The 21,203-nt window shown below is 43.3% G+C and overlaps 1 protein-coding gene across 1 annotated transcript; it reads right to left on the bottom strand.

Annotated features, from left to right (window-relative positions):
- On the bottom strand, positions 1-16,572 carry AKR1E2 (aldo-keto reductase family 1 member E2). Its single transcript, XM_079107587.1, has 10 exons — positions 16,436-16,572; positions 14,029-14,196; positions 11,199-11,315; positions 10,367-10,444; positions 8,662-8,784; positions 6,501-6,598; positions 4,542-4,614; positions 3,889-3,972; positions 1,187-1,269; positions 1-917 (listed from the first exon to the last, which is right to left on the bottom strand). The coding sequence occupies exons 1-10, from the start codon at positions 16,472-16,474 to the stop codon at positions 875-877; spliced, it is 906 nt and encodes a 301-aa protein (XP_078963713.1). The 5' UTR covers positions 16,475-16,572; the 3' UTR covers positions 1-874.
- Between the last annotated feature and the right edge of the window lie 4,631 nt (positions 16,573-21,203).

Genomic DNA, 21,203 nt, shown 5'->3' with positions numbered 1-21,203 from the left:
TTTTCAATTTTAATCAGTGGGAAAGGATAATTCTTAAACTGCAAGTATTGGGTAGACATGTAAAGGATTTTTGGCTCCTTGAACCTCTCCTCTGTGTTACATCAGCATTTTATCATTGTGATCAAAATACCTAACATGAACAACTTAGAGAAGGGAAGATTTATTTTGGCGTATGGTTTGAGAGGATTCATTCCATGGTGTGCTAGCTCGGAAAATCTGCTCAGCTCATGGCAACTGGGAAGGATGGAGAGACAGGAAGCGCCCAGGGACAGATACAATCCCTAAGGCCATGCCCCACCTGCCTACAGTTTTCACCACCTCCCAGTAAATGGAGTCGAATTATTAATCCACTGGTGAGGTCAGAGCCCTCATGACCCAATCACCCAATCATTTCACCTCTAAACATGCTACATTGCCTAAAAGGCATGAGCTTTTGGGGGACACATAGATCTGAACCATAACACCCTCCCTTTGTCTGACACCCTAAATTCTAAAGAAAAGCCGCACTTAAATGATCTATGACCTTTCATCTAGGAGGCTGGATATCTCTTTTCAGAGCATGGCAAACACATGGACTGACTTGTAGGATTACATTGCATTACATGATCCTGAAGAACTGTGTGGATTCCCTGGACAGTTCCCAACCACTCACAGAACTACACTCTTTCCATTACTTAGATGACACTTAATTCTTTGGATTTCTCTGAGAACCAGGCTTCTGCTCCAGGCAAGCCTCCACCCACACTCACTCTGTTGTCCCATCCCTGGCTACAGCTGGTCTAGGGCAACCACAGAGCCTCTGCAGAGGTGGCTCAATGGTGCCAACCATCCAATTTGTGTGAGCAGAGCAGCAACCAGGAGAAGGGATGCTGTCTCAGAAATCTATGTGAAAAGGGTAGTCTTTGTGGTTTTCAGTTCTGAAAAACAGAAAAAAAAAAAAAATATAGAAACAAGGAATTATTATTTTTAAGAGAAACATTTTAAATGACATAGTTACATATTTTTAATTTCCTAGAATATAAATTAGTCTTTGGCTTCATGCAATGGCCCATTTTCAAACAAGAAAGAATTATGATAAGATTTAATTAACCTAGAATTTATATGGAAACTAACTATCCATGAGTCAACCATACAATTGGCATATTTCTCTGCTTATTTTAGAAAGGAGTAAAAGAGGCATATTTACGTGGGGAAGGTGACCAATCGGAGGTGTCTGTCCAGACTCATGATTTCATCCATATGATCCTCTGTTAATTCAAAATCGAACACCTGGAACCAAAATAAAATTTTCAAAGGAAATTTGTTCATTCATATTTAATTTGCATACTACCAACAAAGCACCGTACTACACCTGCAAGAGACAAGAGAATGTGAAAGAAATGCTTCATTGACCTCTGGAACTTCCTTCCCCTGCATCACAGCCAACCTTCCCAAAATGCACTTTGATTTAATTCACTTCGTGGGGTTGGCTTACCCTTGGCTACTTTTAGGAAACCTTGGGAAGATAGGACACATGCTGCTTTTATCTTTTGGAAGTAAAGAATATATGGGAATAGTCAAAAGGTGCAGCAAAAATATTTTTCTATTGACCCACCTTCCTCCCTGCAAAAAGATGAACCATTTGTTCCACATACCTCACCAACTAGGGAGCCACTTGGCCCTGAAACTGTTCACTCTATCACCATCCATGTTACAGAATCAATTTTCTGAGTAATCACGTTTTGTTTCTTCTGGAGCAGTATTTTCACCCCATCCCAAGTCATTCAAACTGGAGGATGATGATGATGACCCACTTCCACACCAATTTCATGAGTGTCACCCATCACTGGGGAGGGGCTGATCAGAGAAGGGCATGAAGGCACAGCGAGTAGTTCCAACACGCCCTGGGGAGGTGAGAGGCCTATGGGAGCACAGCCTTGACCCCAGGAGATGACCATTCCTGAAGCCACAAGCAATCAGTTACACAGTGTCAGCAGGAGGACAGATGTGCTGGTGGAGTAGTTTGGATGAAGGGGGAAAGGAAACAGCTCTAGAGAGTCCCTACAGTTAAGGCTAGAGAGCTGTCTCCAGCTGGCCCAGAGACAGCGTTTTCCCCAGTGGGTGGCTGACCTAATGCAAAGGAACAGGGCACCCAACTGTACCCCAACATCCCAGAGTCAGATCCACAGCCGTGAGGGGCCATTCCAGTCCAAGGTGCTGAGAGCTGCTAAGGGTGAACCGAAGGGAGATTAGGCTCTTCCTGCAGTCTGCTGAACCATCAGGCTGCCAAGAACCACCACGGGTTGGGGGTCCTCACATTCAGAGGGTCAGATGATTTTCTTGAGCCCAGGTATGAATCAAATGTCAGTTACTGTATGCCAAATTCTAACCTGTGGCCCAAGATCTGGGCCTAATTCCCAGAGACCTGTCAGAAGTCATCTAAGAGAGACTTTACAGCTTGCCAAATTCACACTCTTCAGGCATAAGGGTTGGCTGGTCACCTTTAGCTGATCTGAACTGTTTTAAACCAGGATGCTCCAGGATGGACGAAGGGAAGTGCACAGGTGGCAGTTGGGAAAGGGAACCTGTGCTCCACAGGCCAGGGCCCAGTCAGGAGAGGACTGAGCATTGCATGGTTCTCTGCTCCTTTCCCAAGGTCTCCTCATCGTGGGTACCCTACCTCTACTACTGGGAATGCTACCCTTGCCAACAAAGAGGCTGTGCCCAACTCCAGTCAGATTGACACACAGTGAGCCTGAGGGCATTAGAACTGCCAAAAACAGGGCAGTCAATGGATATGTCTGGGCACAGGAACTTTGTGCTAGCTGTTGTACTGAGCCCCGAGGAAACAGCAGTGCCTCGCAGAGGCGATGAGAAAACCAAAAACTGACACAATATCTGGGCAGAGCACTATGTCTACTGAAGATCCAGGTGTTCGACAACCCCCAATGCATACAGGTCTACACTTACTAACATGATTAGTGAGTGTGGACTACGTGAGAGATTTCCCATGACGATGACTGGCAGCTAGTACCAGGCACTGCACTTTCATACCCCAGGCACTGTGCCAATCACCTTGTATCTCATTATGTTTAACTTTACAATGTTCCGTGCCATGAAACTGATGAGAACCGAGGCTTAGAGAGGTCCCACAGCTGTTAAGGGGTGGGCAGGCCTTTCAGAATCCCAGGTTGGTGATATTAACTACTGTGCATAGAGTGCACCCTCTGGGTTGAAGGCACACATAGTTTGAAAAACAAACCTCACATACTTCTGTGATTCTTGGTTGAGGTTCAAAATGTTGTCCTTAAATGAACCACTATCTTTCTGGGTTTTATACACATTGTGGCAAATAAAGATACCTACCCCATTGTTTTCTCACTCCTACCTCTCAAGTCTCTAGACAAGTCAGGGCTGGCTCCCTCAACCCAACAACACTCAAGGTCCATGCCTCCAATGACCAGTGAACATGCCTCCACATGGCAGATGAGCCATCTGCTACCAACCTTCTTCCCTTTCTTTATGACTACATGGCTGGACAACATCCAGCCTTCCTTGAGGGTCAGTGTGGCCCCATCATTGTGCCAGTCCACTCAATGTGAAAGGAAGTTAGGTGCAGATTCCCAAGCATGGCCCCCCAAAATCTCTCCCATCAGGTCTTTTCCCGCCTTCCCATGGTGGGCTGGATGGCAAAGGAACCAAGCTCCAGCAAAGAGGGTAGCTCTGAGATGGAAGGAGCCTAGGGCCTTGGCCACTGAGGGAAAGACTGATTGCCAAGACAATGCAGAGGAATACACTGAAGATGTGTCAAGGCCACAGAGATGCTGGGACTGTTTGTTATGGTAGCTAGTCCACCCTACCTAATATAAATTTCCAAATTCTCTAACATAAAAGAAGGAAAACACCTACCTGGATGTTTTCTTGAATCCGATTTGGGTTGGTAGACTTGGGAATCACTATTAAATTTCTCTGGATCTGAAACCGGATCAAAATCTGCAGGGGAAAGTTGGCATCACACAGAGTTATTCACGTGAAGTCAAACCTAAGTCATTTCCTAACAGCTTGAGTCTTATTGTACAAGATTCTACAAGTCTTCTTCATACTGAAGCCCTTGAGAAATCTCACTGGCATTTTCCAAACAGTCCTCTTGGTATGTCTGAATTAACTGCCATTGGCCCAAGGAAAAGGTCAAGAACTTGCTCACACCTTAAAGAGATTTCCTTAATACATGTCCAATCTCCAAAGAAACTGGGCAAGAACAAGCAATTGTAATAAAGGACTTGTCTGTTCCCTTTTGCACTAGCTTTCCAGGCAGCTGGTGGAGCAGAGGGGAGTGCCAGTGAACGCCTCCTGGGTCCTGGCAGGTGAGGAGGTAGGAGCTCAAGCTTTCAATGAATGGGAATATAGAGGCAACCAACCCACTTTCCACACTGGGAAGTTCTGATGAGTCATACATTCATCCAGGTGAGCTAAACCCTTCCTAGAAACTGACAAGCCTCAGGAATTCAGGAAGGAGAGGATGTGGAAAAGTAGCTCCCAGATGTGACAGCCCTCCCCAGTACCTGAGCACATGACTTGCCATAGTGCTTTGCAATTCTCTGAATTGTGGGGTTATTCAGCAAGTCCGTTCCCTCCCTAGAGAGACAGAGCACAAGGTATGAGCCAGGAAGTCCAGTGCAGATTCTTCTTTCTTTAAAATAAAACCTTTCCCCAAAATGAAAGGTTTAGTATTTTCCCATCAAAACACATACTCAATGTTGGAAATTTAAAGGATGCAGAAAAGCACATTACCTCAAATCCTGTCTGAAGAAAATCAATAGTAACACTGTGGTGAACACATCTACACATCATTCCTTTTCATGCACATTTTGAAGTTCTTATCAAGAACCAGGTGACAGCATCAGAACACACCAAGCAATGGGCTCTCCAAGCTTTGGCAGTGGTGACAGACACTCTAATGCCTTCAGCTTTTTACTGTAGGACCTAGCACAGTGTCTCTAGCACTGCTATGCAAATTTTGTTAATGATGGTGAGAATATCATAAAAGTACATCACTAATACCATGAAAAAGTGGTCACTGAATACACAAAAACTTCACTACAAGAGGTTTTGAAAGACTATGATAACAATGGAGAACCAGTTTTTCAAACACCATTTAAGATTCATTAAGCAGTTACTATGCTTCAAGCACTGGACTGGTGATAATCCTCAAAGGGTGCCGAGAGCACCAAATACAGCATGTATTTTCTTTCCAGAGGACCAGGACTCTAGTTATATCCTTTTCTTTGCTGGCTCTCCTACTCATCAATCAGAAGCCCTTCCATCCCAAAGTTTAGCTCTGATACATGACCAGCCTTCCAGGAACTCCTTGGCAGCTACCAGGTTCAAATACATGTGCTGCACTTCACATGGAAAACATGCAAGTAATAAAATTCAAATAATTTCAGCCTTTCCTACCCTCCAAATATAACCCAGGCACTGAGCTAGGTTCTGAGAGCAGAAGAACGAATAAGACACAGTCTCTTTGTTCAAGGGACTTTAACTAGTGGAACAAAGTTAGATTAAAATAGTGAGAAGATGGGGTGACAGAGACTGTGTGCAGGAGGGCTTCATGGAGGAGGTAATGCTGGATTGAACCTTCACTTAGAAATAAGAGACAGCAGACTGAGAAAAAGTAGATTTGTGTTTTAAAAGAACAGTATATGCAAAGGCACAGAGAATAGGAAGAACCTGTTCTATCTAAAGAACTACAGGTAGTTTCATGTGGTTGATGAGGTGAAGTTCCACAGCAAGGCGAGAAAGGGGGCCAGAGCCAGCCACAGCAGCTGCACCTCATGAGCCAGCCAAGACCTGATGAACATCTAAGCAGGAAAGAGACATGATTACATGAAAACAGCTACCTTCAGCTACCAGTGAGCAAGGTACTGGGATGGCATGGCTCTAGGAAGGAGGTAAAGGGCTCCTATAAGAACCCAAGGGAATACTTGCTTCGCCCAAGTAAAGATGGTGACAATAGAGATCCATAGACATGTATCTAAGTTCTCTGGGCACAATCAAAAGGTCCTGGTGAGGGATTAGAGCATGGGAATGGAAAGATGATTTCCCCATTTCTGGCTTAGGTGGCTAAGTGGGTGGTAGTAGCTGATAGAGGGAGCACAGTACAAATTCAAGTTTGGGGGGAAAGATAACATGTAGAATTTACATCATCTAATGAGTAAGAGGTTGGTGAAATGTTCCAGTAAAGATGTCAATAGCTGACTGATTTACTAGTGGGGAGCTCAGCAAAAGGGTCACTTGTGGCTGGTTAAGTCGATTAAAAAGTAAGAAAGTGGCTCTAGCTTCTAGTAACAATTCCCTATCTCTAGCCCAGGGGCTTGAGGGTGTGACTGCCCTTGGAGACCCTCCCACATCCTGCCCATACCTTCCTGATGAAGTTCTTCCAGTTCTCCATGTGAAATGGGAGAGTGGCCATCTATTTGCTGCCAGGACTCCAAATAAAACAGCCACTGACTCATCCTTACCTGGAGCCACCAAGAGGACGGTAAGCAGTCACAGACACATCTCTGGCTTTACAAAAACTAATCAGATTCTTCTGAGTATGATATGGATGGCACTCAATCTATAAACAAAATCACAGCATACCACAAAATTCAGATAATAACATGCTAAGAAAGTTCTAAGAGACAGGACCAATGTTGGTGTCTTGGTTACCACTGACTAGCTGCAGACCCTAGGTCAAGGCCTGGATGTCCTCATCTGCACATGGGCAGGCTGGGCAAAGCCAGGGTCAGGATGACAGGTCCTGTAAAGGCCTAAAAGTCCACAGCTTCATAAATACCTACTCGCTATATCATCACCTGCTTGGCATGGCCTTCCTCGGTTGCTCAGGGAAAAGCTGCTATGTTCTGCAGCTCCTACAACTCTCCTGTCCTTTATTTTATTCTGAAGCACCTACAATTATCTGACACCTCATATATTTCATTTATGTTGTCTGTCATCACTAGGATTTAAGCTTCATGAAGATAGGGATTTTTGTCTCAATTGGTTTTTTTCTTGGGTGTACCCCCCAACCCCAACACTGAGAGCAATACAGACATAGAGAAAGTGTTCAGTGAATATTTGTTGAATAAATTAATAAAATTAGGGAGTTATATCTGACAAATACACACTAAAGGTGATATTAGTGAACAATTGGAGAAACTTGAGAGCAAGGTTGTGGTTACTTCTATATGCTCTAAATTCTCATGGACAATTCCAAGTTACATGTGGACTTAAGTGGTCATTCAAAAGGAATTAGCACTCTCAATAGTGTCTTTCCTGTCAGGATTATGTATATCTAGCAAGATAAGCTTTTAGGAAAACCTACAAAAGAAAATGTGAGCCTTCTAGAACTTTCTGGTCTTGCAGTTCTAGTTGTTCACAATTCTGACAAGACAACAACCATTCCTAGGTATTCAAAGTGGTGCTCAACAATAAATCCTGACTCAAAATAGAAACCATCATGCATATAAGTGGACCGTGTGCATAGAGGGTCTTAGAAGAGGCTGATCTGTGTTGGAAGTCAGGTTGGTGGTTGCTCTTGGTGGTGGGGGCTAGCACAGGATAAGGGAGTTTATGGAGGGCTGAGGATCATGTTTCTTGCTGTGGGTGCTGAATACTGAAGTGTGTTCACTAGTGAACATTCATGGAGCTAAACTCTCTATGACTCATACACTTTTCTGTATGTATGTTATATCACAAGAAAAAAAAAATGAAGTGATGCTCTACTCTTCATTTTTGCAAACTCGAAGATACGAGTGTCCACCCAGTACCTAACACCAGAAGGACAGGTAAGTTCACTATAGCATATTTGCACAGTGAATACCACACAGAAATGAGAATGAAGACTATACTCCCATGGGCATGTGAAGGGACCCAGCAAGCAATGTTGGGTGAAAGAGCCCAGACACAAGAATTAAGGGCACATTACTATTTCAACTATAAATGTCGCAAGATAGCCCACGTTGCTCAACATCAGAACAGTGGCTACCTCTGCAGGATAGGGGTATAGAGAGGAAAGGAGGAGCATGGTAGGGTGCTGCTGGGACACCATAATGCAGGTTGGGAAGCTATACTCAGTTTACAGAATGTATCAAGCTCCGTTCACACATGTGCACTTTTCTGTCTATGTAAATAAAACATGTAAGAAAAATAAAATGCTGCAAAAATGCTCTTTGGACATTTGAAGTCAGTCAGTTAAATTAGCAAACACAAAAGTCTTCTGCTCCCGTCTTTCCTCTGCATTAAGAAAACACAAGTATAGACCTCTTCTTTTGCAGCCTGAGAGAGTGGGCTGAAGGTCATGCATCCCTTTCTTGCTGTCAGTCTGCATGGGCTGGAAGAGGCAGTGGGAAGGACTGCTTTCCCGATATGCCTATAGCTGCACATAGAGAATCAAGTTTCAGATTACACCCCGCATATGAACAGCACTGCCCAATCACATAAGCCTTAAAGAGAGTCACTTGCCTGCTCACCCTGTCACTTTGCCTAACTGCTATCCCAGGTTACAATTTTGACAGTCACAGGAGAAAAACACCTCCTTTGTGACTCACACATCTTCCCATTTCCAGCATGGCCAAATGGAGGTAACACCTGGACAGCCAACTACCTTACTTAAGCCCTCCCATTCTCCCACCAGCTCACCTGGTTAGTCACTGGCTTGATCTTCAAATCAGGCTTATTCAAAAGCCTCTCAAGCTGTTCATGGTTGAAATTTGACACGCCAATGTCCTTCACAAGCCCTTTAATCACCAAGTCCTCCATGGCCTATAATAACAAAGGACTCTGCTGTGTGTTTGAGAATTTATACTTATGAATGTAAGGTCTAGTCCCAGTTCCATATCTTACTAGCTGGGGACACTGGGCAAATTACATCACCTCCATAAGCCTCAACTTCCTTGTTTACAAAATGAGGATGATATTGTCTACATACATCAGAGGGTTGTTTCAACGTTACATGAAATGATGCACAAAATCGAGCAAACTCAGCACATTCTAAGTATACTAATATTCTCTCACCCTCAGTAATTGTTGATCGTGTGTTTAGCAATTGTGTGCACTGTTGGTTTTCACCTATGTGATCATCTTCCCAAGCACATTGGTATACCGTCACTCTCCTATTCCACCTTAACCATTTAACATTTTAAGAACTCACCAGCAGAGCAACCTGAAGCCCTGAGCTGTTACTGACTACAGGTCAGTCTGCCCCCTCAGTTCAGAAAGTGCACGGCCTTCATGTCAGTGTGGATGGTCAGGAGTAAGTCCTGAGGGGTCACGAGGACAGTCACTGATGAGCTTTGGTGCACCATTATTCCTGTGCTGCTGCAAACACCAGAGCCTTGCTTGTGCAACATGGAAAACCTAGAGTTTAACCTGAATTTTTCAAGAGAGGTACCCCAGTGTGATAGAAAGATCTGGAAGGCACTGCTCCTGACACCTCAGACACATGGTAGTAGGTATCCATGTTCCACAGATACACAAAAGGAGAAGATAGTGGTGCTCAGCCCAGGGGTGTCCCTGTCTGTCATTTCCCTCATGCCTCTCACTGGATGACCACAGACTCCCCCATGGATCCATGGATTCACCTATCAGTCTCACACCAGTGTCTCCAGTGTTTCATCTCCTAAATTTAAGCTCTGCCCTGAATTCAGCAAGTTCATTTTCTTCCTGGGCCTCAAACATACCCAGGCTCTGTTCCCCAGACTGGGTAGCAAGACCATGGGCTCTGGGTCAGCTGTGTTCCCACTGGGTTGTTCTTGCACCAGTCTACTGGTTGGCTTCCACAAGACTCAAATCCACCACTTCCCTGGTTCCTCTCATCACTGTTTTGGGCCCTCACACCTGTCATCTGGACCCTGGAAATGGGTGAGGTACTTGTTGACCTTCTTTCCATTTGACTGTCCCTCCTCCCCATTGTGAGCTGTACCATGCTGCGAATATTATAGTCCTGAAATGCTTAAAAGAAAACTAAAAGGAATACCAAGTATTAATAGTGGCTAACATAGAGTAATAGTAACATGGAGTTTTAAATCTTCTTTTTTATACTCTTCTGTATTTTGTGAAATAAATACATGACATCTCTAATTAAAAATAAGTAAACCCTGAGGGGGGACAAAGGAGGTCTGTAGTAATAATCCCTGAAATAATGTTTCAGAGAGACATACCACACTAAGCTAAAGGTAACAAGGGAGTCATCTGAGGCCTCTGAGTCCTTCAGGTTTTCTTTCCCAATCCACACTGCAAACACTGTGCCTCAAGTAGACAACCAGGGTCTGAACACGTCTCATACTGATCCTATCTGGAGACCATCACCAGAGATGATGTCACCAGACATGGTGCCTTGGCTTACCTCCCATGTGTCCAGGAAGTTTGTGTCACTGGGTTTAACCATACCATTGGGATCCAAAGGGAGGTCTTCTTCTCCAGGCTGTGAGAACCAGAAGAGAGGAGCTTACTGGGGCTTGTGATCATCCCTGATAGAATCTAGGTAGAGAGGGAATCCAGATGTTTGGAAAGAGCTCTGTCAGGAGATATCATCTGTACTGGCCTTGTCACTAAGTAATACTAGTCTGGCTATGCCACTTCTGTTCTGCTGGTCTCAGCCTTCACTTTGACAGGACCAGGGGTTGGGTGGACTGAGTGGTAAGCAAAGTCTCTGCCAGTCTTGAAGTTTACTGTCCACTTCTCATGAGGTAAGAAAGGAAGACCTTGTTTCCATGCTTATTGTTAAAAGTTTAATAACTTCAGACACAGAATGGGGTACTAATGGGGATCTCCTCTAAGATCATCTGACTCCATTGCTAGGATGCTTCCTTTTCTTGGAACTCCCACCAAGATGGCAGATAATGAGATGAGAATACAAAGGATACAGGAAGTGGAGGGTAGAGAAAGACACCCTAAAGGCTCAAAATCTAGTTACCCCTTAGAGCAGCTGTAGGTATTGCTTTGTAATCACCTGCCTTGTTTATTTACAATCCTACCTCACTAACATGTCACATGGTAAGTGGCAGAAAACACATATTTGTTAATCCCTAAACATTAAAAATTTTGAAAATTCTGTCCTGATCCATATTTTAGAGGAATTTTCCATGATGATGAGAAGTAACTGTTCACTTCAGTTACCCACCATCTTGACATTTCTTAAAACACCCACATAAGTCTAACCACTTACTGAGCAGTACCTGGAAACCCATGGGCCAATGCATCAGGTAGAGGTCCAAGTAATCCAGCTTTAAGCACTTCAGACTGTTTTTGCATGCTGTTTGCACCAAAGATGGCTCATGGTAGGTGCACCACAGCTACAGGGAGAAAGGAGATCCTTGTCACACAGCCACAATCCAGAGTCAACACAGTGTCCACTTCATGGTCCTACAGAGCTACTCTCTGGAAGACCAAAGCATTCATGATGAGATGACAATAAATATAACAGGGCAGGTTCTCAGGAGAGGACGGTGACAGCATCCTCAGGAAAGCTCTGCAGGAATCTGCATAGCAGGGCTTCAGCTGCCTCACTCCTACTCAGGGGACATTTAGGACACCAGAAGACATTTGGTGTGAGGACCGATGGCTATTTGGATCCACTGATTCCAAAACAGGAAACAAAACCAAGAAAAAAGAAATGTCTTTGGGCAGAAAAGATAGGAGTATCAATAAAAAGAATTTATGTTATACTTCCAACTCAAATAGGCTGTATGTTCAAGTTTCTCTGATACTAAGGTTATATCCATGGAGGTTAAACTAGGTGAGTTAACATATGTTGCTTATATTTATTTAGATATTTCCTTCTCACTTCTGGGAAGTAGGAAAAAAATCATAATTGCTTTTCTCCTCATTACTTCTCCTACATTTCTATTAATTGTGATATAAGCTGATCTGAAGGCTTTGTCACCACAAGTGAAGGCAAAAATTCATAGGATAAAGTAAAAGAAAGGAGACCAAATAAAATCAAGTGACAAGTATAGTGTATTAACAGAAATGGGGGGTAGACAAAAAAATGCAAATATACCACATTGTTGACAGTAGTTGCTTCTAGGCAGTGAGTACATGGATTCTCTTTTAATTATATTTTTGTGACTTTTTGAAATTCCCAAGCCACATTTCTGTTGCAGGGTGTGATCCACTCAGAACTAACTTATCTTCAGACTTTAGGGCAAGATTAAGAAATCCTGTTACCCTTCTCCCTACCTTGATATTCAGAAGTCTCCTTCCCTGGCCAAGCATACACCAAAGCTTCTCTTTTAGCCTCTGCCCCAGCTTAGACGGCAATAATGAATGGTAAAAATTAACTGTATTTCAGTAAAACAGAAAGGCAAATACCCTATAGAGATTCCCCAAATCTCAACATCAGGGAGTTTAGATTTGGAAATCATTCAGATCAACAAATTCAAACTCTCGTTTTACAAATGCGGACGCTGTGACTGTGAGCTGTCCAACAACGAATACTCACAGTTCTTAATGACAGCTAGAACGTGAATCCATGGCTTCTGGTCTCCTGGCTTTAATGTTTGCTTCAAGGTCAAAAGCAAAGGAGTTCACGAATTCTCTACGGCTTAGTCCACCCTCTGTACTGTCTAGAAGGCTTTGAACTCCTTCCCCTCCTCTCCATCTTTCCCTCACCGCAGATCAGGCCCTCATCATCTCCCAGTTCCACTGCTTCTTACTGGTCTCCCACCTCAACTGCATGCTTCATTCGCAGCTATGATATCCAATATGCAACACAAATCCCGCTTACCTGTAATATACGCTGCCTGACTTAAAAACCTGTTGGTTTTCCTTTGTCTCCAGGAAAACGTACAGGCTCCTTGAATAGCATACTGAAACCTTCATAGCCTGGCCATCCTCATTCCTCATCACTCTGCTGCCTTCCACCGTGTAATTCAGGAACATCAAGCTTCGTACAGACCCCTGCATTAGCCTGTGGGTTCATTCCCTGTGTCTATGTGCAATCTGCTCCCCGTTTGCAATGCCATCCTGAACCCTGACCTGCACCACTCCCAGAGCTTCTTATTCAGCAGATCTGCTGAGGAACAAGGAATTTGCATTTTTACAATCACCCCAGGTAATTCTGACCTTGGGAATTTCTGTGGAGACAGAGTTCATGAAGGCCAGAACTTTGTCCTACTCACCTCTGGGGCCAAAGTGCTCATTGCTCAATTTTAGTTTTAAGAATGCACCTGGGCTGGGGAGATAGCTCAGTCGGTAGAGTGCTTGCCTTGCAAGCACAAGGCCCTGGGTTCGATCTCCAGCACCGTAAAAAAAAAAAAAAAAAAAAAAAAGAATGCACCTAATTGATATACAAATAATGGAAGGGAGAGCAGTAGAGATCAGCAAGTGGATTAGGAGGAAGGGAGGAAAAGGCAAGGTATTGGGAAATGATACTGTTCAAATTATGTTACATGCATGTATAAATATGGCATAATGAATTTTATTATTATATTAATGCACAATAAAAATAAAAATATATATTAGCAAAAAGATGGAATACAGGAACTTCATAATAATAAGCAAGTGGAAAAAAGCAGGCTGTAGAATAATGTGTTAGGTATGGTCCTGTTCCAGAAAAAGCAAAGAAACCAACACCCTGCATATGAGTGCATGCACTGCATGATCCAGAGAAAGTGTGGAGGCTATTTACACGAATAAGCTCAGGAAGATGAAGACACAGAATTTGGAATGCCAGGGAAAAGAAAAGTGATTAGCTCTGTTTTTAGACATTTGTATGTTGATAAATTATTATATAAGAAAAAAAGAATGTTTTTACTAATTGGGGGATCTCTGCACTCCCATCTGAATGAGCAAATGCATAATACAAAGCAAACAAATCTATATACAATATAACTTGGCATGTTTAAATCTGTGATAGTTCTTATTAGTTTTAGTTCAAGCAGAAAACAAAGCCATCTCTTCCCATCAGGAAACTGGTGAGTGTACCATGCAAGGCTGTTTCAGCTCTTCCATTACCTAAAAGTGCAGTGGCTGGGACTGCACATCCTCACAGCTAAAAACACCTACCTTACTGACAATAAATAGGTCCTCTCGTCTCACAACACCCTCCTTGATCTTGTATTGGATTCCTAGTCCCACCTCAGTCTCGTTGTGATATAAGTGTGCGCAGTCAAAGTGCCGGTACCCAGCGTCAATGGCCACCTTCACTGCCTCAGTCACTTCTCCTGGAGATGCCTGCAGAACCAGCAGAAGAGAAGTGTTCTATCCAAGTCAGGGAAATCCAACCCACAGTTCTCCCTGTTCACCAGAGAATGTAGACTCAAATGATATGCACTCACACATAGGTAATCTACCACACAAAGGAGCATAGGCCCAAATCCACATGAATAGTCTGGACACACAGCAATAGAGAAATTCAGGGAAAAAAAATCAGTTATTGCAAACTGGGTTCTAGCAAGGGAAGGGACTGGAACTACAGGAAGATTGTGGGAGAAAGTTTAGTCTCAGCAAACTGAGGATTCTTATATCCTTAGTTGAAGAGTAAGTGACCTGTCCACTTAAGTATAAAATATATCAGTATACTTATCTTCATCTAACAAGCAATAGATTCAGAGTGGCTAAAAGGAAGTAAATTAAACAACCATCTTAAGCTGGAAAGAGAAAATAAAAATAAAAATGCTATTAATGAACTGGGAAACAAAGATGTAATAGAGAAAACCAGAAAGCTAGAAGTTAGTTATTTGAAAAACCTCAATAAGATAGACAAAATTCTGGCAAGACTGGTTAAAAGAACATTGATTTTTAAAATAAAATGACATGAATGAAAATCAGGATATGGATATAAAATAAATTTAAAAGGAAATATGCCAACAATTTGGAAAAATGACAGGAATTGGAAGAATTCCCAGAAAAACTAAACTAATTTAAAAAGAAAATTTCGGGCTGGGGAGATAGCTCAGCTGGTAGAGTGCTTGCCTCACAAGCACAAGGCCCTGAGTTCGATCCCCAGTACCCCCCCCAAAAAAAATAATTAAAAAATTTAAAAAAAGAAAATTTGAATAGTCTATAATTATTATAGAAATGAAGCAACTAGAAACAAAAGAAAACCACCACTTACAGAGTTCTAGAAAATTTTCAAGAAGAATAATCTCAATTTAACATAAAATCTTTCAGACAACAGAAAAACAAATTCTCTCAACTTGTTCTACAAAGCTAGCATAACAGTGAAATCAGTTTAATCCATCAAGGATGGTTGCTAAATGCCACACTAGATGCTGAGAACCAATATGAACAAAACATATCCTTGGTCTCTGAAAGTTGGTTAGTGTAGAGGAGAGAGAATTTAAACAACACCAGACCAGCAGGGGCTGAGTTATTCTAAACCTGACTCAACCAATAATTCCCATGTGACTTCTCATGAACATCTTTTTATAAAGGACTAAGTTTAATTTTTAATTCTATTATTTTTAAGAGCACATTCATAGTTAGTACTGTCTTTCAAATCACAAGCAGGGATTACAAAGTTCAAGGGAGGGAAAGGTCCAAACTGCTTGTACTATCAGCCACTATCGGGTTCTTTCTAGACAGGGTAAAAACTGAAGTTCAAAGTTTCTTTTTAAAACCAATTTGGCAATTCCACCATTTCCTCATCTCTTCCATTGAGATAACCTTCCCAGTCTTCCAGTCTGCTGCTTTGATCTAGTTAAACAGCCAGTCTTCTACCTCAAGCAGAACAGCCTCTCCTGTAGGCTTCCCCAAACTTGACAACTTAAGAAGTACAGACTTGGCCTGGATATCACATACCATTCTGAAATACCTAGCTGCAGTCTCCATTTTCAGACAGGTGGTTGTCTAAATATTCCATCATTTACACAAAGGGGTAATTCTACATGACAAAAATAAACCGGACTTAGAAAGTTAAGTATTGAGTATTTTCTCTCATATGTAAGATCAAGAAAGAAAGGGAAAAAAAGAGGAAGAAAGAAAAGAGAAAAGAGATCGAGAAAGAAGAAAAGAGAGGAGGGGAGGGGAGGGAAAGCAGATAAGAGACTATTTGGGGAGGGGAAAGGGGGGAAAAGGAAAGAAAGGGTGGAAGGGAGGGTGGATACGACCCCTTTATATGAATATATGAAACTGCCGCAACGAAACCCATTATTTTGTACAATTATTATAGGCTAATAATTATAATCTTAAAAGACAAAAAATGGTCTTTTTGTTTTGCCAAAGTTTGGGCCCGCCGGATTTCGCAGCAGGCCGGCATCTCGGCCCTAGACCCGGGTTTCGGAAGGCTAAGGGCGGGCAGGCCGCCCCTGCTTCCCGGTCCCGCGGGCACAGGTGACAGAGGGCCGCCGCCAGGGCCGGTGCGGCCCGCGGGGAGCCGGGCCGAGGGGCCTGGAGCAGCCGGGCGGCCGGGGCGCTCCGGACGCCGTCTCCCCGCCCCGGGCCGCCCCTCGGGGCCGCCCGGCCGCCTCACCTTCCAGGTGCCTAGGCCCACCGTGGGGATCTTCTCCATGGCTCCCGACGCGGCCCCGGACGCTCGCCATGGACCCACCCCTGCGAGTCACTGCGGCCGTGACGGGAGGCGAGCGCAGCGTGGCGCGGAGGCCTCCCTGATTGGCTGGAGCTGCGACGGGCTGAGTCGGCGCCCCGATTGGTTGGGGCGCGGCGCGGACCGACCAATGGGCAGCAGGGTTCTCCGATTGGCTGGCGGTGCCGCGCCAGCCTGTGGGCGGGACCACCTGTGCTCAGGTGCGCGACTTTGCTCCCCCAGTCACGTGGCGTCCCCTCCAGTCTCCTAGCAACGTGGCTGAAACCTACAATGGGTGCTGGGGAAGGGGGTCGCCAAGATTCCCAGGCACTTCCCAAGCCCAGAGCCATGCCCAAGCTACCTTTGGCTCAGAGCCTGGGCTTCTGCGTCCACCGCTTGTACACCTCGGTCTAGGACAAGCCTCTCACCTTTGAGGAAAGAACCTAAACAGAAGGAAATAGGAAAGGCAGCAGGACAAAACTATGGAGGGAGGCTTCATGGGACCTGTCCTCTGCTTACAGCCTAGGGAAGTATAGGGGAAGGGGTGGGGGAATTTTTGAGGTTCAGCCATTGCTAGGATATTTCTGGGAAGAGTTCTTGTGGTTACTGTCATACTTTGTGGTGGTCACTGACCCCTATTGAACAGGTGTTTCTCAAGGTATCAACCCCTGGTAGCAGTTCTCCTTACAGGGTATTGTCTGGGGTTTAGGTCAGGCTGACTCTCGTGCTGGGTCAGCATGACCATGTGGGTGACCATTGTTCTAAGGTGGAGAATATGTTTCAAAATGCTGTTGCCTGAGTCAAGTTCTACCTAACAACTCGCACCCGGAATGTGGAACTGGTAGCACAGGATACAAGAAAGATGGTCTTGCTTTCTTCTTTACAGTTGGGGTGCTTGGAGCAGATGATCCTGAGGGTCCTACAGATTTGAGGAGGTGTCTGTTGACCTCAATTCTCCATAGTGACCCATGGTGTATTGAATATTTGGAAAATGCCTTCTAAGCGCCAAGGGACCTTCAAAACAGACAGCTACCTGGAAAGTTGTGAGACAGAGGACCTGAAGTGGTGCAGAAAGTGACAGACCCCAGGACCACTCATCCAGGGCCTAGGGCAAGACTTTGGACTCTTAGGGATCCCATGGGAACAGGGGCTGAAGCCATGCTTACCATTCGGGTGAAGAGCTTACTGAGTAAGCTGGACATCCCAGAGCCAGTAGAGGGCAAGAAGAGATAAGGGAGTATTCCAAGTTCCCTTCATCGTTCCTGTAGCTTGCATTTGAGCCCCAGATCCTGGAGACTTCCAAAGACAGATGAAATTTTTGTTTCTAGTTTTCCCTTTTTAAAAAATTTTTTATTAAAATATTTTTATTTTTACAGACACATTTTGATTCATTATACACAAATGGGGTACAACTTTTCCTCTCTGTGGTTGTACACAATGTAGATTCACATCATTCATGCAATCATACATATACATAGGGTAATACAGTCTGTTTCATTCTACTGTTTTTCCATCCTCACCCCCTCCCACCCCTTTTTCCTCTACACCATCCAAAGTTCCTTCATTCTTCTCTTCCCTGCATCACCACCCATCATTATATATTGTCATACACTTATTGGAGAAAACATTTGGCCTCTGGTTTTTGGGGCTTAGTCTATTTCAATTAGCATGATATTTTCCAACTTCATCCATTTACCATCAAATGCCATAATTTTATCATTCTTTATGGCTGAGTAATATTCTATTGTGTATATATACCACAGTTTCTTTATCCATTCATCAATTGAAGGACATCTAGGTTGGTTCCACAATTTGGCTATTGTGAATTGAGCTGCTATGAACATTGATATGGCTGCATCACTGAAGTGTGCTGATTTTAAGTCCTTTGGGTACAGACCAAGGAGTGGGATAGCTAGGTCAAATCGTGGGTCCATTCCAAGTTTTCTGAGGAATCTCCATACCGTTTTCCAGAGTGTCTGCACCAATTTGCAACTCCAGCAATGTACGATTGTGCCTTTTTCCCCACATCCACGCCAACACTTATTATTGCTTGTGTTCTTGAAAATAGCCATTCTAATTGGAGTTAGATGAAATCTCAGGGTAGTTTTAATTTGCATTTCTCTAATTACTAGGGATGATGAACACTTTTTCATATATTTGTTGATGGCCTGTATATCTTCTTCTGTGAAGTGTCTGCCCATTTCCCTGGCCCATATATTGATTGGGTTCTTTGCAATTTGGGTGTAAAGTTTTTTAAGTTCTTTATAAACTTTGGAGATGAGTGCTCTGTCTGAAGTGTGTGTGGAAAAGATTTTCTCCCACTCTATAGGCTCTCTTTTCACATTTTTAATTGTTTCTTGTGCTGAGAAAAAACTTTTTAGTTTGAATCTATCCCATCTGGAAGGACAAAAGACCCAGAATAGTCAAAGCAATCTTGGGCAGGAAAAGTGATGCAGGAGGTATCACTCTACCAGACCTTAAACTCTACTATAGAGCAATAGCAACAAAAATGGCATGGTACTGGCACTAAAATAAACAGGTAGATCAATGGTACAGGATGGAAGACACAGAGACATACCCACATAAGTACAGTAACCTCATAATAGACAAAGGTGCCAAAAACTTACAATGGAGAAAAGATAGCCTGTTCAACAAATGGTGATGGGAAAAATGGAAATCCATATGCAGTAAAATGAAACTAAACCCCTATCTCTCACTCTGTACAACTCAAAATGGTTCAAGGATCTAGGAAGGGGACTTAAGACTCTTCACCAAATAGAAGAAAAAGTAGGCCCGAATCTCCATCACATTGGCTTAGGTCCAGACTTCCTTAACAAGACCCCCAAGCACAAGAAATAAAAGCAAGAATCAATAAATGGGATAGATCCCTGCCTGACTTTGCAGTTTCTGTGGTCTATCAGGAGCCTGGGTCTGTGGTCTCAACTGAGGCTTGATTGGGATAGGATCCACTTCTGAGCTCATTTACAAGTTATTGGCAAGATTCAATTTAAACTGAGACTTTTTTCATCCATTGTTGGAGCCCTCCCTCAGTTCTTTGGAATGGGGGCCTCTCCATGTGGCACCTGTTGTATCTCAGTTTGTTTCCCTGGGTCAGGGAATGGGGGGCAGGGGAAGAAGGAAGAGAGGGAATATAGGACAGAGGACCCAGACAGAAGATGTAATTCACCTTGGAAGAAACATCCAGTCACTTTCACTATATTCTTTTGGTTAGAAACTAGGGACTAAATCCACCATTGGGAATGGGGAGATTGCATAGTGAAGTATGTGCCAAGAGGTCGGGGTTTCTGGAGCCACTGTAGGGACTACCAAAAACAGGCAAAGTGAGACACTGGTGTCTAAATATAAATACAAAGGGACGCCACTGGAAAGTTTAGTGCCAGAGGGATATCTGAATTTCATTTTATTTCAATCCTGGTCTTATGCAGACTAGAAAATGTGTCCAAGACAGTAAGTGACTTTCACAAGATCATGGAGCTGGAACCCTAGGCCTAGTTTGAATTGTATCACATGCTGTGTTCCTAGTTTGAATTATATTACATGCTGTGTCCCACCTCATGTGCATTAGTTTATGCATTAGCTGCATGTGATATCAACTCATGGGTTTTATAGGTACTATTTCATAGCCTGATGGTAACTCCAGTGATTAAATTCCAAATGATCCCCACTGAGCAGGTGGGGAGACAGAGGAGTCCGGAGATCCAGAATAACTGTCTAGAGTCTCAGAACTGATAAAAAATAAATAAATAAATAAAAAAGATGAACCATGTCTTAAATGAGCTGTCTTATTTAAACTGAGCCCCGAATGCAGCCCAGTCTTCCCTAGAGGCAGCTGGGGGACCAGGGACTGGCACTTCCCTGGATGGTAGGGGGATTGTTCCTGTTTTGAAAAAAAACATTCATTCTGGTGATTTTTTTCTCTCACAGGACCATCAGAATCCACATTATTGGTATGAGGGTCCTCTTTTCTTCTGACTTCCTCCCAGTGTGGCCCACCACCAGTGACCACTGATTCCTCCTCAGAAGCTCATGTGCTCTACCCCAGTCTTCTTCACCCTTGGACTCTGCTTCACTGGACTCTAGGTCCTCCAGCTGGGCCTGAAGAAAGGGGCCTGCCCTTTTCCTGTGGGGGCACATTCTCAGGTATTGGGTGGTGCCATTACCCAACACTGAGTAGTCCATTCTGTGTCTTTAGCCTATCTATCCTTATAAACTTTAAAATCAATTTGTCAATAGTCACAAAATAAATTCAAGAATTGCTTTGAATCTTGAGATCAATTTTGGAAAAACCAACAGTTTGACAATATTGTGTCTTCCTGCCCATGAACATAAGATGTGTTTTTATTTAATTTTTTCATATTGTTCATCAGAGTTTTGCAGTTTTCTGAATATCGGATGTGTGCAAGCTTTGCTAGATTTATATCTAAGTGCTTCGTTTTGGGGGTGCTAATGTAAATGGTTTCCTGCTTCTAAATTTGAAGACCTCTTGCATTTATACTAATATATAGAAAAACAATCGACATTTGTATATTAATCTTATGTCTTGAAAACTTGCTACAATTGCTTATATTCCAGGAGGCTTTTTTGTTTTTGTTGTTGTTGATTCTTTGTTTTTGTTCTTTGGGTTTTTTTTTTTTATATAGATAATGATGTAACTTGTGAACAAAGATGATTCTGTATCTTCCTTCCCAATCTA

Source organism: Sciurus vulgaris (assembly GCF_902686455.1).
Source record: "Sciurus vulgaris genome assembly, chromosome: 12".
Taxonomy (NCBI): domain Eukaryota; kingdom Metazoa; phylum Chordata; class Mammalia; order Rodentia; family Sciuridae; genus Sciurus; species Sciurus vulgaris.
The sequence above is the reverse complement of the archived record's forward strand: the minus strand, read 5'-3'. Positions and strand labels throughout refer to the sequence as shown.

Coding starts and splice junctions, on each gene's coding strand:
- AKR1E2 (XM_079107587.1), bottom strand. CDS start 16,474: ATGGAGAAGATCCCCACGGTGGGCCTAGGCACCTGGAAG. Junction 6,599..8,661: donor TCAAGCCAGTGACTAACCAG/GTGAGCTGGTGG, acceptor TTTTGTTTATAG/ATTGAGTGCCATCCATATCA. Junction 918..1,186: donor CGATTGGTCACCTTCCCCAC/GTAAATATGCCT, acceptor TCTGTTTTTCAG/AACTGAAAACCACAAAGACT.